General features: G+C 51.2%; 1 protein-coding gene and 1 long non-coding RNA gene across 5 annotated transcripts in view; one reads left to right on the forward strand and one right to left on the reverse strand.

Annotated features, from left to right (window-relative positions):
- Dlgap4 (DLG associated protein 4) overlaps nt 1-18063 on the forward strand; it is a 140289-nt gene that overhangs the window by 83330 nt on the left and 38896 nt on the right. For all 4 annotated transcript variants that reach the window (XM_013124081.3, XM_013124080.3, XM_013124078.3 and 1 more), the window contains 4 exons: nt 2409-2653; nt 3871-3985; nt 4960-5010; nt 7778-8018. In XM_013124081.3, the coding sequence (XP_012979535.1) occupies nt 2409-2653; nt 3871-3985; nt 4960-5010; nt 7778-8018 (652 nt within the window). The remainder of the gene's footprint in view (nt 1-2408; nt 2654-3870; nt 3986-4959; nt 5011-7777; nt 8019-18063) is intronic.
- Nucleotides 9399-17944, reverse strand: LOC121134566. The gene is made up of 3 exons (XR_005871659.1): nt 16613-17944; nt 13034-13161; nt 9399-11760 (listed from the first exon to the last, which is right to left on the reverse strand). It is a non-coding gene; the product is annotated as an uncharacterized LOC121134566 (long non-coding RNA).

Raw genomic sequence — 18063 nt, forward strand, 5'->3', positions numbered from 1 at the left:
CCATGAGACTGCATTCTCCTGGAGGACACAGACCATAATGATCCACCCATATGTTCCCCAATGCCCAGGACAGAGTCTGGCAGGGAGAAGTGCTCAGACAGGGTAGACGGACAAACTGGTAATAGAGCCACACAGCTAGAAATAATTACGCCATGGCCCTGAGGATCAGGGACAGATGGGGGTCAGTGTGGGTGAGGGGTGGCCTGGGGCCACCAGTCCAGAGGCCTGACACTTGGGGGTGGGGAGGACCTTTCCCTTTTCACATGAGGGTACGTCCTTAGGAACTCACACAGTAAGGCCTTGTGGCCTCAGAGTAGCTGAAGGCTTGGCTTTGGTATTGCTGTTAAACAGTGGGGGGGGGGCAGGGTTCTGCGTGGCGGGGTGTGTAGACAGAGTGAATGGTAGAAGTGACAGGAACAGATCACATGTGGAAGGGCTGCTCTTATAAGCAGTGAGCACTTCGTCCTCAGGGTATGCGAGCATAGACCTGGCTGGCACGAAGAATTCACGTCAAATGCATTATGAAAAGATGAACTACAAGGTGTGACAAGGCCCAGGTTCTTGTCATTCCATATAAAACTCCAGGGACAGTGAGGCTATGGGGGAGGAGTATGTGTCTGCAGTAGGGGGAAGGAAAGTGGAATCTAGGCAGTCCTTTAAATTTGCTTAGGGGTTCTGTGGCTGGTGTCTGCTTCCTCGGTTTATACTTTTAAGGGAAGTGTCTGACCTGTACCCTCTCCACACGGTGTGGTTGGTTCCAATGTGGGAAATACCAGGAGAGGATCCTGGGCCCTGAGGACTTGTGCTGCCTGCTGGGTGACAGAGTGAGCAGGTGGGTTGGCCACAAGTTGTGAGCAGGGACGCTCAAGTCCCCACTCCCCAGGGATGGTGTGAGTGGGGGCTGTGGACTAGCTAGTGACTTAGGAGGGAGAATGCACAGGTCCTGGGGACTGGCCAGCTAGAGATGGTCATCTGGGATTTGTGGGAAGATTGAGAGAGCCCCTGGAAAGTACGTCGAGGGTACAAGGGCAGTGCCATCGGGCCATGCCGTGAAGGAGTGGACATTTGAATGCTTGACGAAGGGCTTGCGGGGTGTGGGAACCTGCGGGAGTGCAGCCTCCCTGAGTGTGTGGTGGCAGTCTTTTGACATAACGTGTGTGCAAGTGCTGTGGTTGCTGGTGTGAGTGTGAGTGTGTGATGTGAGTTCTCTGTGCACACAGGAGGGGCTGTGACAAAGTTGCTGGTGTGAGTGTGAGTGTGTGATGTGAGTTCTCTATGCACACAGGAGGGGCTGTGATGGGGTTGCTGATGTGAGTGTGGGTACGTGATGTGAGTTCTCTGTGCACATTGGAGGGGCTGTGATGAGGTTGCTGGTGTGAGTGTGAGTATGTGATGTGAGTTCTCTGCACACTGGAGGGGCTGTGATGAGGTTGCTGCTGTGTCCTTGAGGAGGTATGAAGTAGGCTGAGAGTGTTTGCTGAGGAACACAGAGACCGGGCGAGGCACGTGCCTGCTCTGAGTGTGTTAAGATGTATTCACAGGACAAGGGTTCAGCTTCTGAAGCATTGTAAATACCAAGATGTGCCCAAAGTGACCATGTACCCAACAGTGTGAGTCAAGGGACCAAAGAGTGTATGTAGCCTGCACACCCTAATGCAGAGCAGGTGACAGTGGTGGTCATGGAAAGGCAGTGAAGTCCCCTCAAAGACACTTGGAACATAGTGACCAGAGATGCCCTCCAAGCTGTGAACTGCACTTACTTTTATCTCAACCCTGTTCTGTGGATGGGGTTCCTCACCAGAAACGGAGCCATTTTCCAGTGTACTGCTTAGCAGGCCAACACCTTGCTCTCTCTACCTTAGTTTCCCCATCTAGAAGAAAGGATGTTGATCGACTTCACACTTGTGTTGCTGTACTGGGGTCTCTGACACCCATCCAAGGATCTCCGGTGGCCACTGGAGAGCCAGGCTCTGACTCCAGGTCTTGGGGTCTCTCTCTGTGGGTGACTTCCCTTCCTTTGGGCCTGGTGTTCTCACCATGGGCTCATATTCCATCCCTGGAGTGGCACGAGTGAAGAGATGGGACACAAGGGGTGCCCATAAGCATAGCTGCAGTGAGGCCATTGTGACCACTCTGGTGGGACAAACCTAGCTCGAAATCCCTGCAGAAATGAAAGCTGGAACAGACTTGCTTAAGGCCAGCACCGAGGCCGTGTGAGAGTGGCGTCTAGAACCCATATAGTCTTCTTGATCCAGGCCTTCCTGATGCTGGGTGATCAAGGATAGCACAGAAGGCTCCTCAAGTTGCCAAAGTGGAAACGGGTCCGTGAGGACCTATTTTCTGAGCGATGGGCTGGAAGCCAGGCTGACCGCTACATTCCATCTGAGTCCTGTCCCTGGATATTGCAGGTGCCTGGCGGAGGTGGAGAGTGGAGCACCGCGCTGCTGTCCCCTCGGGAGGTGGATAGCTCAGCAGAGGGGCCGATCCCCTGTCGGCGCATGCGCAGTGGCAGCTACATCAAGGCCATGGGCGACGAAGACAGTGATGAGTCTGGCGGTGGTAGCCCCAAGCCTTCACCCAAGACTGCAGCGCGGCGTCAGAGCTACCTGAGGGCCACGCAGCAGTCTTTGGGAGAGCAGAGCAACCCCCGCAGGTGAGCTGCAGTTCTTCCTGGGTCTAGAACAACTGTGCTAATGGAGCCCCGCCCCTTCGTGTATGTCACGCCCCTTGAGAGGACTGTCCATAGGCGAACCCTTGCCTGGGCCATCCCTTTAACTTAGCTTCCCTGAGGAAGGTCCCAGAACTTGAAAGTTGCGTCCCCTAGGTGAACCTCACACTTGTACACTGTGTCTCTTGGGAGCCTGGCCTTCTTCCCCTTTGGCCTCCCTAGGGGAACTCAGCCCTGCAGATGGATCCTGCTTCTTAGCCTCGGGTCCAGGTGAACACCCCCACCTCCTCCTCCCATAAGAGTTTCTTCATGCTTAGGCTGGCCCTGCCTGCTAACGACGTGTCCCCAAACAGCCCCGCCTACAGTTAAGCCATGCCCATAGTGAGAATTGGGGTGACTGGTTCAGGTAACCTCTGACACAGGAACCGATGCACAGGTAAATTCAGTCCCATAGGGAGTTGCCCCAGGGGTACTCTACCGGAACCTCATGAACAGAGCTCAGGCTTTGGTGGGAGGGATCAGTCATAGTAATGGTTGCTGTCTGTTGACGCTGGCCTTGCTGGCTACCATGCCTGCCCTTCCAGTCACACCCTGAAATCTTTATCCCAGTGCCAGCAGTGTACAACCCCACTCCATAAGTGAGGACCATGAGGTGGGAACGCGAGGTGACGTCTCACCGGGAGCCGTCTCCCAGTCCCAGCCCCTTGTCAGCGCCCAAGTGACCAATGCCACGTGTTGTTTCTAGAGTACAGCTGGGGGAGGTCCAGGGTGAGATAGTGTGAGAAACACTGACAGACCGGGACTGTAGGTTAGACAAGTCCTTATCTGGACATCACGGCGGCCCTGAGGACTGTTTAGGCTATGGGCCTCTGCCCACCTTCGCTAGTCTCTGGATTTTCAGTTTTGTAGACTTGTATTAGGCGGCATGGTCTCTAGCTGACAGCTAAACAGTCAAATGCAGGCTCCTTCTGCCACCTTGAGGCCACAGTAGGCATGACAAGTAAGGGCTGGCTGCTTGCCACAGATTTTACTAGTCTCCCAAAGGTGAGAGTTCTCCCTTGGAGTCCCCACCTTACCCAGGCTGGGTGCTTCCGTTTTCCCCTATGTCCCTGAATGATCTTGGACAGTCTTCGACATTCTGGCCTCAGTTCCCAAGGCTAAACAATGGGTGGGCTGAGCCCTGTCTCCCCCTTGTCCCCTAGGAGTCTGGACCGCTTGGATTCGGTGGACATGCTGCTACCTTCCAAGTGTCCCAGCTGGGAAGAGGAATACAACCCCATCAGTGACAGCCTCAATGACTCCAGCTGTATCAGCCAGGTAAGAGTGACTAGGAGGTTTGGGGCCTGGCTCATTGCTGTCCTCTGTCCAGAGGACTGTGCTCAACCGCCTCCTCTGTCCCAGCCTGACTCAAATGTCCTCTCCTCAGAGAGCCTCTCCTGGTCACCCTGCATACAGTAGTTCTCCATGCTGTCCCTAGACCCTTCTTAATGTTGTCACTACCTGGAATCATATTAGTTTGCTGACCTATCTGTCATTCTGCGGCTTGAGACTAGGAATTCCCTTGCATACTGTCTTGCCCCCTGAAGGTCCCCATTGCCAGCACCCAGCCAGGCAGAGGCCTACTAGGTGTTTCCTTAGTAGGCCTGTCTTGCCTTGCCTCACTCACCTTGCCTGCTCTTTCCTCTCTGTCCCCCTGTATCTGCCCCTCCCGTTTCTCTTCCCCCTTCCCTTCTCCCCCCCCCACCCCTGTCTTTTCTCTTCTTGTTGACCGTATTTCCCTAGGTCTCCTGTGTCTCTCCATCTCCATAGTTCCATTCTCCGCATCCTCTTTCTCCATCCCTGCCTGCCCCAGGTACTCGGAATACCTGTGCCCTTAGTTACACAGAAAGGTGTCTGGAATCTGCTGTGCTCGGGGTTCCCACGGACTTTCTCCACTGTTCCTTTCCAGCCCAAGCTCTCTTCTAATCCAAGCTCCTCTGACTTTTCCCTTCCCCTAAACTTCACCCCTATAAGATGCATAGGTAGCCCAGGAAAGGAAGGGCCTGGGTCCATCTCGATCTGTGTCCAGGCTGGGTTGCCTGCCCAGGTGAAACGTGGTAGACAGCACATCCATGGTACAGGAAGGACGGACAGTTCACGTCCTCAGTAATGCCAGCCCAGGAATGAACCTCCCATCCCTGAGAAAGCCAAGCAAAACCTCTTTGAAACAGAATCCAGTTTGGGTGGGGAGGAGTTCTGAGACGCCCAGACCAGGCCTGGTCCTCCTATAACCCACACCCTCTCTCCTGCAGGTTTTTGGACAGGCTTCCCTTATCCCCCAGTTGTTCGGCCATGATCAACAGGTCAGTATGTTGTTACTCTCTTGCACCTCAAACCAGAGTGCAGAGTTAGGTCTTATGCCTTCCGCTGAGTGGTCCTGACACCCAACCTGGATAGGGAGGAGCAGAGCCGCCGTCAGAAAGGCATCCCCAGTGAGGATGGGGTGGAGGTACGCCCCGGTGTCCTGACTCTCCACTCCCTGTGCCATCACTTCACTCTGGCTTAGTTTGTTCTGAAAACTGGGAACACAAGAGTTAGGCTCTCTGGATGGACAACAAATTACTGCAGGGCAATGGAGCTTCCCCTGACACCCCTGAAGCCTGGGGCAGGCCAGACACACTGGTGGTTCAGATGCTTCCTAGATAGCTTGGTATCAGCTAGATGGTGCTGCGTCCTCTCCTGAAGGCCCTTTTTCTGCCTGTCTCTCAAAAGTCCCAGGAAGTCTTTTGTTTGGACAGGTTGGGGGCTGGGAGGCATTCTCTGCAGGGTCCCAGATGCCCTTGGTTTCCCCTTTTCAGAGCCCCAGCAGGACTTTACGGATATGGGGTATTGAAGTGAATGTGGAGACTTCTCAGTTTGAAAAATTTGGTGGATGTGACACCACTGTGACTGCGTCTGGCTGCCTGAATTACATGTCATATGGACACCCGCCTCTGGAGGTTGTCCCTGTCCTCCCAGCCCCAAGGGGCAGGAAATGCCCTCAGAGCACAGCCTTTCATCTTCATCAGGAGTGGACTTGTCTCCCAGGGCACACACCACATAGTGGTAAAGCTACTGCTGGCAGTCTCCTGATCCCTGCCACAGGGCAGATGTTGGACCCTCCCCACACTACAGACAGTGTGTTACTCTCTAAGGGGTGCCCTGTAGGCCAGGCAAGGCCTGCATCTGCAACTCCCATAGGTGTGTGGAAACAGCTGGCATTAACATGCAAAGCTCCACAGCAAAGCCTGCACACAGGAAACATCCAGGGAGCCTCCCACAGTTTGAGAGCATCTGACTAACCATGTATAAATACTTGTTCATCCCACGCAACCACCTGAGTTACCAGTGCATGTGATCAACGAGTCTTTGCCGGACTGCCCAGATGATGAGTTAGCTTGTGTAGTCTTGGTTTTGTTGTGATTTGAGACAGGGTCTCATATTCTCAGACTGGCCTTAACCTTCAGCGTAGCCTACCTAGCCTTGAAACCCTGCTCCTCCTGCCTCCACACTCCAAGGACTGAGATTGAGATGGGCAACTCTCACCAGGTCTTGACTGCTTTCCGAGTTTCTCCGTTAGGGTGCAGCTCCAAAGCAAGACACAGAGGTTCTCAAAATACCTGTTTGCAGCTTTGAAAGCCAACCGATGCTTTAATGTCCTCTGTAGGTATATTGGGTATGCCACATGGCCTGTAGCAGACTGTCGGATAGAACTTCCTGCAGTGGTGGCCAGTGTTCTACAATCCATGCTTGTTCGTGTGGCTTTTGACCCAGTGAAATGTGACTTATGTGACTACCAAACTTTATTCAGTTCTAATTGATTTAAACCTTAATGGTATAGTCACACGTGGATCATAGCGACCATATTGGACAGCACAGGTTCAGTCCCTTCCAGCCCAGATCCATCTTCCCTCCACATGATATTCAATCCACTTTGCCTCCTCATCTAGCTACAGGTCCCTCAGGCTTCTACCTAGTGTCCATCTGTGGCTACGACTCTTTAGCAAATTCTACATGGTCCCTAGCTACCAACATAGCCTGAAATTGGAGTCAGTAAGCCCTACCAGAATCTTCAGTGTTACGTGTGGTGAGGTCCCTCTGTGTTGCACCTCTAGCTTCCAACTTGCAGGATTCTGGGTAGTCACCTCAGGAGGGATGCTTAGCAACTGTGTAGATGAGGCTGGGGTAAATTTGAGATGGCAAACATACCCACAACCATTCTCCACATTGCCCTGGTAGACATCAGTTATCCTTACGGCCACCACCCTCATTTCAATCATCTTCTTCCACAAGCTACTGCATCAGCTCATCTCTAGCCTCAGCCTTCCCCCCCCCCCAGACCCTCTCCCAATGCCACACCTTCCACTAGGTTACTATTCCTTACATCCATAGTTGGAGTGCTGGCTCTGCTCCTTCTTCACTTGGTACCCTTGACAAATACCTTCCTTTCACTGGCCCTTGAGTTTGTTTGGTTTTGGGTTTGGTTTTGGTTTTGCTTATAGAAGTTAGTAGTGGTATACTACAGTGGTAAATATCCACCACATCTAATAAGACCACCCCATTCCAACATTCAGGGCAGGCAATACTAATGAATCACAGCCTTCTTTCATGCTGAATTCAGATGTGATCTTAAACTCTTTTAGATTAGACAACAAGATTTAATTTTGGTAACATCCTGTTGTATTCCAGCATTATTCTTATTGCAGATGGAAAAACTGAGGCCCACACAGGCTAACTTAATTGCCTATCTGTGGGGGCTGGAGAGATGGCTCAGAGACTAAGAGCGAGCACTGGCTGCTCTTCCAGAGGTCCTGAGTTCAATTCTCAGCAACCACATGGTGGCTCACAACCGTCTGTAATGAGATCTGGTGCCTTCTTCTGGCCTGCAAGCATACATGTAGGCAGAACACTGTATACATAGTAAATAAAACAAAATTTAAAAAAATAAAAAAGAGCCTATCTGTGCCCTGAGTGAGGTGGAGGGAGGAAAGACGGGCTAAGGGTCAGGCAGGAAAAACTCCAGCCCTGACGCTGAGTATCCCAGCAAAGACTGGCAAAGCTGGCCTCTCATGCCTGTGTATGTCTGGACAGGTCCGGGAGGCAGATCTGAGTGACCAGTATGAGGCAGCCTGTGAGTCGGCCTGCAGTGAAGCTGAGTCCACAGCAGCGGAGGCATTAGATTTGCCACTGCCCAGCTACTTCCGCTCACGCAGCCACAGCTACCTGCGAGCCATCCAGGCAGGCTGCTCGCAGGAGGAGGACAGTGTCTCCCTGCAGTCCCTCTCCCCACCACCCAGTACCGGCAGCCTCAGCAACAGTCGCACGCTTCCAAGTGAGTACTGTAATGCAGGAGGATTGGTGTTTTGTTCCATTTTGTATTGTTTACAAGGAGAACATGGGGAATGTTCAGTTGGGCAGCCTGGAGAGATGCTGGGGAGGAACCCATAGGTCACCACACCAAAAAAAAAAAAAAAAGTAGCCTTGAAGCTGAACTTCCCACTGGCAAACTGGAACCTAAACAGGCGGCAGAAGCAGACTGCCCAATGGGCCAATGGGCAGATGGTAGAGAGGTCTGGAACCCTGGGATCCCTGGCTGCTTCCTGCATACAGCAGCCTCCCACTGGTAGGCGGAGCTTACTAAATGGAAACTACTACTTGGGATTAGCTGTGTAGATGGCCTGGCCTTCCTCAGGTTGTTTGGATGAGAAAAATAGGAAGTCAGACCAAGAGACTGACTTGGGTTAGTTGAGACGACCTTGAGTTTACCCTTCCCATCCTTCCCCATCTCTAAGGCAGACCCTAGAGAGCCCTGGGGTGCTGAAGACTGTAGGAAGCTCACCCGCCATACTCTCACCACACACAGACCCTAACTAAATACCGTCTGCTGGGATGTGACAGGTAATATTGTCATAGCTGCTTTTCTCCTCAACTCTGACCTTATATGACAGTCAAGGGCAGTGGGGATGGATTGAAAAGGTGGGTGCTTCAAGTGCTCAGCTGGCGTTTGGTGTCACTAAGTGAACCCAAGGCCCACAGATGCATACAGGTAGCCAACGTATTGACTAAATGAACTGGTCTCTTCAGGGAGCAGAGCAGAAGCAGCAGTGCCCTCTGCAGATGCCCCATCCCACCCCTAGTGGGGCAGATCCCTAACTCTGGCCACTTACAACTGGAGGAAGAGTCTCGCCTAGACTCCTCTCAGAACCTCAGACTAGTCTGCCCCAGATCTCATGCAGCTGCTCCTGGCCCCTGCCACAGCTGGAAAACCCTGGTGGGGAGTTAGGTGTCATGGTTGGAGTCTTCTCTGGATCTTGTTCACTGTTGATGTTTCTGGTTCTACTGATTCTGGGATTCTGAACAACTGAAGCCACGGTCTAATTTTTTGTCCTGTCTGGAAGGGGCATCCTGGCACCTTCTTTCTTGGCATGAGCAATGATGCTTCCAGCTCCCCTTAACTTTTCCATCTGGTGGTTCTTCATGCCTGCTTAGCTCTTTGCTGTCCTAGGACAGAGCCCTCTAAAGACAACTGCAGCCCCACCCCCTACCCTACGACCAATTAACCTGTTTGAAAAGCAGCACAGTTTAAAGAGGATATTCAGTGCTATAAGGAAAATAATATATTTATTTACCAGAGAGAGAGTCGCACAAGCTGGGAGTTAGAAGCATTGCTGGCTTCCAAGAGAAAAAGGGAGGCTTCTTTTTCTTTCACTTTCTTTTATATCTACCTGTGTTAGTTTACATGTCCCGGCCCTCATGGGCGGATAGCTTTGTGGGGTTCACTCCTACAACAGTTGCCTCTTGGAACATGGGATATGTACTGCTCCACTAGTGCCTTCCTTGTAGACCTTCCTTCCATGTAGGCCAACAAGCTTTTCCACTTAGAAGTGCCTAAGCTGGGGCGGGGGCTGTGGCTATGGAATCCATAGCCATATTCTTGGATTTGGAATCCAGGGAGATCTGCCAGGCTGTCCCAGAACTCTGCTGCGGTCCCATGGGAGTCTCAGGTAAGGATCACATTCTTTACATTTTCACACCCCTGAGAAGTTCTTAAAGAATGAGATGGCTCAGGAGGATACACAACATCCACAGGAATTCACTGCAAATAAACCTCACTCACCTATTTCCTCCAACCCCCACTGCTAATGAGTAAATGGACCAAAAATGCATGATAGCTGCATATCCCAGACCATTGGGTCCCTCAGTGGCTTAGCTCTTGCTTCAATAACACTGTACAACAAACATACCCAAGTCTGTCAGTCTCTTATTCTCCTGAGATGAGTGGTCTAGCCAGGATGTGTTCATCTCATGAAGAGGGCAGAAGGCAAGAGCAAGCCTAACAGTACAAGCACAGTCAAGGCCCAATCTAAGCAAACATCCATTGGCTAAAGCAAGTTGCATAACTGAGCTCTCAGTCAAGGGTGAGGACCACCTCACTACTATAGAGAAGACTGTATCCCTATGGCAAAGGGTGTGACTATAGAAAGGGGAAAAGAATCAGTGGCAATAATTCAGTCTGCTCTATTCCACACATGAATCCATGCCTCTCTCACATAGAAGATACTTATCCTACCCAAGATCTCCCAATATTTCATACAGCCACAACGTCAAGATCCGTGATTTGTGCCAGATCTGGTTGTAGCTCCCCTTGACCCATCACCTGTGATCTAAACACCCTTATCATCCTCCCTGTAGCCCAAACCCCTCTTCCCCCAATGAAAACCTGACTTAGAAAATAAGGACAGGATAACTGCCACTCATACTCTGTTTAGAAAGGAGATGGGGATTCAGAGACTTACTGACTCACTGACTCTGAAACCCTTCTGGACAAACCATGAGCACCTTCACAGACAGGTGAAGATTCCTGAAGACTTCCTACACTGAGAATATGAACTCTGGCCTTCAGCCTGTTTCCTCCTTAGGAACAGTAGGAGGGTACATCTACGTTAGCCGAAGCTCATTGGCCTAGCTCAAACAGTTTAATTTAATTTATTCAGTTTAATTTCATGTAACTCTTTGTGGCAAAGTCATACCCACAGCCACTTTTACGTTAAGCCTCTCTTTACTTAATTGTTCCTATTTTGAGCATGCTGGGCTTCTGTGGGACCACACCACTGAGCTTTCTGACAGTTCCTTTGACCACCTGAGACGTTTTTATTGTGTGTATGTGTGTGCATGCATGCATGCCTACTTTTCTATATAGGTACTACATGTATGCAGGTGACCATAGTGGCCAGAAGAGTATATGATTATGTCAGATTCCCTTGAACTGGAAACTGGAATTACAGCCAGCTTACCAATTGGTTCCCCCCCACCTTCTTTTTTTTTCTTTTTGAGATAGGGTCTCACTATGTAGCCCTGTCTAGCCTGGAACTCTCTATATAAAGACCAGCCTGCCTCTGCCTCTTGAGTGCTGAGATTTAAGGCTTGAACCACTGCACCAGGCCTGCGTGGTATTTTAAAGGGCAGTGACTCTGGTTTGATCTTTATCCCAGGCTATATCTTAATTTGAGAATGATCTACTGGCTGGAGGCTGAAGTTGACAGATTTATTTTCCGACTCAGTAAGTTCTAGGCCCTTCCTATTTCCCCAAAGCATCCTGATAGATTGGCTATTTCTTTTGTGAGTTCTTCTCTCTTTCAAGTTCATATCCAAAGGAGCCAGCTCTTGCCCAAGAATCTATATCTGCTCACTTAAGTGCCTATAGGTGAATTTCACAGAGAGCTCTGGCCCACGTAGAACCCAGACATTTTTTTCAAGCCTCCTCTAAGAGTTTGCTCATCATCTCCTCACTGCTTGGTCCTGTATCCAGAATGATATATCTTGGTTATTCTTGCAGTCACACTCTGCTTTGTGTACCATCTCAGTACTGCTCAGTATAAACAGTGGGGAAAAACAATAAGTACTTATTCATGAGTTTGCAGGTCAGCTGCCTTGGCTTCATGTGTCTATACCCAGGGTCCAAAGGCTGTTAAGGAGTCAGTGTCCCAACCCGGCCATGTTCTTCCATGGAGGTGGCAGAAGGATAGGAAGACAGCCTCATTTTGTGACACATTTCAAGTCTCTTGGTTTCACATCTGCAAATGACCAGTTGATCAAAGCAAGTCACTAATTCAAAGCTGATGCCACAGAGCTTTTGTGAAATATAGCAAAGGACCTGAATACTCCACCCACCCATCCACCCATCCACCCATCCACCCATCCACCCATCCAACAACCCACCTATCCATCCATCCATCTAGTGTGAAAATGGGTCTGGAAGGATGGCTCAGTTGGTGAAGTGCTAACTGTGTAAGCATGAGGACCTAAGTTGATCACCAGTACCATGGGGAGGGGAAGCCAGATGTGGTGATATGCCTGTCTTAGTGTTCTATTGCTATGATAAGACGCCATGACCAAGGCAACTCTTTTTTTCGGGGGAGGGGTTCTTGACAGGGTTTCTTTGTATAGCCCTGGAACTGTTCTTGAATTCACTTTATAGGTCAGACTGGCCTCTAACTCAGAGATCCACCTGCCTCTTTCTCCCTCCCAAGTGCTGGGATTAAAGGTGTGCGCCACCACCACCCAGCTCAAAGTGACTCTTATAAATGAATACATTTAATTGGGTCTGGCTTCCAGTTTCAGAGGCTTAGTCCATTACCATCATGGTGGGAGCATGGTGGCATTCAGGTTAGCATGGTGCTGCAGAAGTGGCTGAGAGCTTTATATCCTGATCCTTACACAGCAGAGACAGACAGACAGACAGACTAATACTGGGTCTGGCATTTATATTTGAAACCCCAGTGATACACTTCCTCCAACAAGGCCACATCTATTCCAACAAGGCCACATCTTCTAATACTTGTAATCCTTCTCTAACATCTACCAGTTAGAAACTATGTAAGATGTAAGAGCCTATGAGGACCATTCTCTTTCAAACCACAACAGCTTTTAACCCTAGCACTGAGGAGACAAAGACAGTGGGTCCCTAACCAGTCAGCCAGCCCAGCCAAATTTCTCAAAAATAAGAGACTGAAAATGACACCCAACATATACACACCCACCCACATGTGCATGTGCACACACATGAATAAATGGGTCTACACACACAAAAAAAAAGATGTGAAGACATACATATACTGGTACTCACACATTTACATGTATACACCTAATTCAACATACCCCTGCACACAAAGTATATGCCTGTGTGTCTTCACCAAAGCTCACGCCACACACCTGTGAGGAAAGCTTGCTTTAGGAGACTGACACCCCAGATTTCCCCTTCTACCTTCACTGTGGGGTCCACAGTGACCACCACACACCTGTTACCATTAGCCCTCTGCTCTGCTCTTGTGCAACAGGTAAACTCACCTGCCACCCAGGAAAACCAAAGCCACCAGATTTTCAGGCCTCTGGCCAGAGCTGCAGCTGGTCCATGTGGTAGTTTTGTGCTGAGTCAAGAAAGGCCACTGCTCCTCACAACCCTTCGCCACCATCTACTGAAAAGTCACCATGATGCAATTTCTATTAGAATTAGAGTAAGGACTTTCACTTCCATCTGCCAAAAATTGTATCAAAATAATTATATAATTTGATTACATCTGTGTTGTGATTAGCACCCTGAATGCACAAACAGGGCATCCATTTGTTTGTTTGTTTCTTGGGACAGGATTTCTCTGTGTAGCTTTGGCTGTCCTAGAACTCACTCTGTAGACTAAGCTGGCCTGGAACTCACAGAGATCCACCTGCCTCTGCCTCCTGAGTGCTGGGATTAAAGTCACGCACCACCACTGCCCATCTAGAACTGGGCATCCTTTATCAGTACAAAACTTGCACAACGATGCATGACAGCTCTGCCTATAATCGCCCCCCCTCTACACAGACAGGCACCAACACACAGCCACTGTCTCTTACTCAGGTTCCCCTCCTTCCCACCCTGCCCCTCTCCCCAATTTCTTCTGCGCTTGTGTAGCTCAGAGGCATACAGCTCTTTGTCTCTTCACCCTGAACATGTGCTCACAGGCCAGATGCAGGCAGGTGGGAAGATACGGGGGTGCGGGGTGGATACTGAGGCAGTGGGCGCCTTGGAGAGCCAGCTGCTCTAGAGTGGCGGAGGCAGAGTGTGTAGCTGCCCACCCACTGCTCCCTGGCGGCGGCTTCCCAGCTCTCTTGCTGGCAGTGCCATCCTCCCTCCCCCTTTCTGACCCAGTTTCCACATTCCAGAAATAGCTCTGGCAGGTGACTGGCAGGCGGGTCAGCAGTGGCTCGGCTGGCTGCCACTTGTACATGCTTCTCCCCAGCCAGAGGACACCTGGGAGGGGGCGTGAGGGCCACGATGTGACCCTTTGGTCTGCCTCTGATCCTGCCTCGCCTCTCTTTATGCCTCTGAGAGGAAGCAAGAACAGTGACAAGCCTGCCTCCCATCTCTTCCTTCAGCTTCCCCACCCCAATCGATGCCTTCTGTTTCTCCCTCAACCCTCTGTTTCTCTTCCTTTCCTTCCTCTCAGCTCTCAGTTTTGGGCCCCCCCCTTCTGTGTCTTCCCACTCACTCCCTCTGAATCACATCACACGGATTCAGAAGCTGAGACACCACACAAGTGGTGTGGGGGTGGGGGAACTACTGTGTGGCCCCCTGGTCCTCATTCTCTCCATCTTCACATGTGAACACAGAGAGACAGAGAGAGACAGACAGACAGACAGACCACACACACACACACACACACACACACACACACACACACACACACACACACACACACACACACGGAGGAGACCTAGACTTAAGGGTCATTCTCTGACCATCCTGGAAGTTCTAGACTGAGCTGGATAAGTTCCAGTCCAGAAAATATCCCTGCTCTCTGCCCAGAGGCCTAGAGTTCTTGTTTCAGAGCTGCTATGTGACTCTGAAAAAGCACCTGTCTCTCCCTGGGCCTCCTAATGGTTATCTAGACCTTGGGTGTGAGGAGTGGTCTTATCTGTGACCATCCAAACCGCAGGCTTCTTTCCCTCTCTTTTTGTCCCTTCTCCCATCCCTCAGAACTCTTCTGACTCTTTGATTCCTTTTCCTTCTCCTGCACATATATATAGAAGGAAGGCGAACTAAATTCCCTGGTCTTAAAGCCAGGCAGTGGCAGCCAGGCAGTAGTGGCGCACGCCTTTAATCCCAGCACTCAGGAGGCACAGGCAGTCGGATCTCTGTGAGTTACAGAGCGAGTTCCAGGACAGCTAGGGCTGTTATCTAGAGAAACCCTGTCTCAAAGAAAACAAACAAACAAAAAACTGGTTATTCCACTGCAGATCCCTGTCAGCTCAGCCTATCTAGTCCCCAGAGTGTCGGAGCAAACTTGTAGTTTGTGTGTCATTTCTGATCCCTGGAGCTAAATATTGAGATTTATTCTGAGTTAAGTAGATTAAGTGTGCCACCATGAATTAATGGTGTCTATTATGGCCAGAGTTATACATACCTGCCATTCCTGACTTAATAATTACCCCCCCACACCTTTGAATGGGGGTTCAAAGTCACTGCAGCCTAGAGAAAGTATCATAGTCAAGGTCACTCAGCAAATAGGTCAAGGAGATGTTTCTCAAAGCCTAGAGTTCTTCCTTGTCCTGTGGGTTAGGAAGGAAGCAACCCCAGGACTTGACAAAGAACAGGAGAAATCATTGGGCAGCAGGAGCCAGATTAGAGGCTGCCGCACTGTGGCCCTGTCAGGGCCATAGGGTCGGAGGTGATAAGACTCAGGGGCATTTCCGAGAAGAATATCAAGATTCCCTACTGCTGAAATAGGCACCGATCCTGACTGGGTAGAAGGCAGACTTCCTCCTCGGGTTCTACCATGCCCTTGTCCCAGATATTCCTAGGTAACTGAGTGCCTTCTGTGTGCTGAGTGTACAAATCACCTTAAGCAATCCAGAGAAATACTGGTTCAGACCTGAGGACTGATGAGCAGGCCTCCAACCCAGAATTGAAGCTTTTGGGCAAAACAAGACAGGGGCATCCTGTCACCCTCAAGGGGCAGAGCAATGCATTAGTTTACTTCTATCACTGTGATCAACACCATGCCACAACTAATTTAGGGAAGAATAGGGTTGTTTCATCTTACCCTTCCTTGTCACGGTCTATCACTGAGGGAAGCCAGGCAGGGACCGAAGCAGAGACCATGGAGGAAGACTGTTTGCTCCATAATTCTCTCTGGCTTGCCCAGCTGCCTTTCAAATACAAGGAGTAGGAGGAACCCATAGCGGGCTTTTAGCCCAGCACACAGGTCCTAGCCACTCAGTGGCCTCGAAGTTTCTAGTTGCTCCTCTCCCTGTCCTTGCTGTGCTCCCAAAAGACCTCAAACCCAGAGATTTGCCTGCCTCTGTTTCCCTAGGGCTGGGATTAAAGATGCATGCACCATCCAAGAATCTTGACTGGGCTTTTAGAATCCATTCAGGATCAGGCTGGTTACCACAGCCACCCTCCCAGCTGCCCTGAATAAGCTCTCTATCTCTGCTCCAGCATTATTGCATTATGCCCCCCAAAGGGGGAAAAGGGCTCAGTTAGGTTCATGCTGTGAATTTAAGTACTGATATAGTTTCAATACTGAAGCCAGGTGCACTGGCACATCCCAGCACTTGGGAGGCAGAGGCAGGGAGGAGCTCTGTGAGTTCAAGGCCAACTTGGAACAGGACAGCTAAGGCTACAAAGAGAGATACTGTGTCAAGAAAAAAGGGGGGTTATAGGGAGAGCCCTCACTTCTCTGGCTGCCAGTTCTGAACACCTGGGGCAGGACAGCAAATATCTGGAAAGGACCATTTACCAGGAGTAGCCCAGGCTCCCACAGGAGGATCTGAGGCCTGCCTGCCTGCCAGCCATGGGTCCAGCCAACTCCACTTTGCATGGAGGCTAGACTGATTTGGAACTCCTGGGCAAGGACCCAATCAGCACAGAAGGTTCCCCATACATACCTCACAGGACCCCAAAAGATCACCATTACAAGTGTGCTGAAATCCCTCCAGCACCAAGATCTCAGACTTGGTGAAGTCCATATTGAAGCTGCCGTGCGTTCTTTTCAATAGTGAGCAGGATTCAGGGGGTCAAAGACTTCATTGTGAAAGTTCTGTTTCTGCCTCATTTCTTTCCAGGGGACATGCCTCCCAAAGACAAAAGGGGACTTGCCCAAGTTTATACAAGAAGTATGTTACTGCGTTGGAAGGGTGGTGGTGAGATAGAGATCGCATGGTGGGCTGAACTGGGGTGTCATCGCCCATCGAGAATTTACTTTGCCTTTTCCTAAGTAAAGCAAATGAAACTGAATAGCATGGTGTAGCCAGCTCCTGCTTTTAATGTGCTTAGCACAGTGCCTGGCATCAAATTAGCTTGTTGTTCTCGTCATAATGTCTTAATGCAAAAGACTTCTGCTGGAAACAGTGTTACCTTCTTCATACCTTCTTTAAGATCCAGCTGCAGAAGACTCCAAAAAATAGAGAAACCCTGTCTCGAAAAACCAAAAAAAAAAAAAAAAAAAAAAGATCCAGCTGCAGAAAGCAGGCAGTCGGCTTGCCTCAGTCACCCAGCAAGGATCTGTGCCTGGCAGACCCGTTGCAAGCAGTGCCAGGTCTGCGGGAGGGAGGAAGCAGGAGTGGGATCGGGCAGGAGCGGTGTGCTTTTGTCACATTTTACAGAGAATGACAGAGGCACGAAAAGATCGAGTGTCTTGTCTGAGGTCACACAGGTGTGATACTGAACCCATCTTTAGGATCCTTGGGAGCACATCCAGGGATGGGACGAGGAACAACTACAAACTGCCAGGATGATGAGTAGAGAGGACCTGTGTGCAGGGCGACTCCCTCCTCAGCCTCGGTTTCCCTACCCACAACCAGGCGTCGGCATCAGGATGAGCCCGCACGGACACACGGACACTTAGCTTGGGGTTGCTTTCCAGTTGGAACCGGTTTGGTGGGACCGCTCGAGAGGGCGGAGCCCCCGGCTCGGGCATGCGCGAGCCGGCGTGGGCGCGCACTCCCTTTCAGGGCCGGCCGGCCAGGGCGTGGGCCGCGCGGTACGCGTGCGCGCCTGCGCGGCGGCCCGGGCTGCGCGCTCCCCCTGGTGGCCCGGGAATCCCGGGCGACGCGCGCGGCTGACGCGAGGGGCGGGGCCGGCGCGGGGCTTTAACCCGGAGGCCCCGCCTCTCGGGCGTACAAAACCGGAGCCTCGGGCCGGGCCGCGTGAGGGAGGAGGGTGAGTGCCCGCCACTGGCCGCAGCTGCAGCCAGTCCGTCCGTCACTCCGTCCGTCTGTCCGACCCACGTCGCCGCCGCCACCGCCTCCTCAGCCCGGACGCCCGGGGCCCGCCCAGCGCCGCCCGGAGCAGCCGCGGCCCCGCGAGGAGACGGGCGCCGCCCCCGCCCGGCCCTGCC

The sequence above is a fragment of the Mesocricetus auratus genome, unplaced genomic scaffold, assembly GCF_017639785.1.
Source record: "Mesocricetus auratus isolate SY011 unplaced genomic scaffold, BCM_Maur_2.0 Super-Scaffold_100028, whole genome shotgun sequence".
Taxonomy (NCBI): domain Eukaryota; kingdom Metazoa; phylum Chordata; class Mammalia; order Rodentia; family Cricetidae; genus Mesocricetus; species Mesocricetus auratus.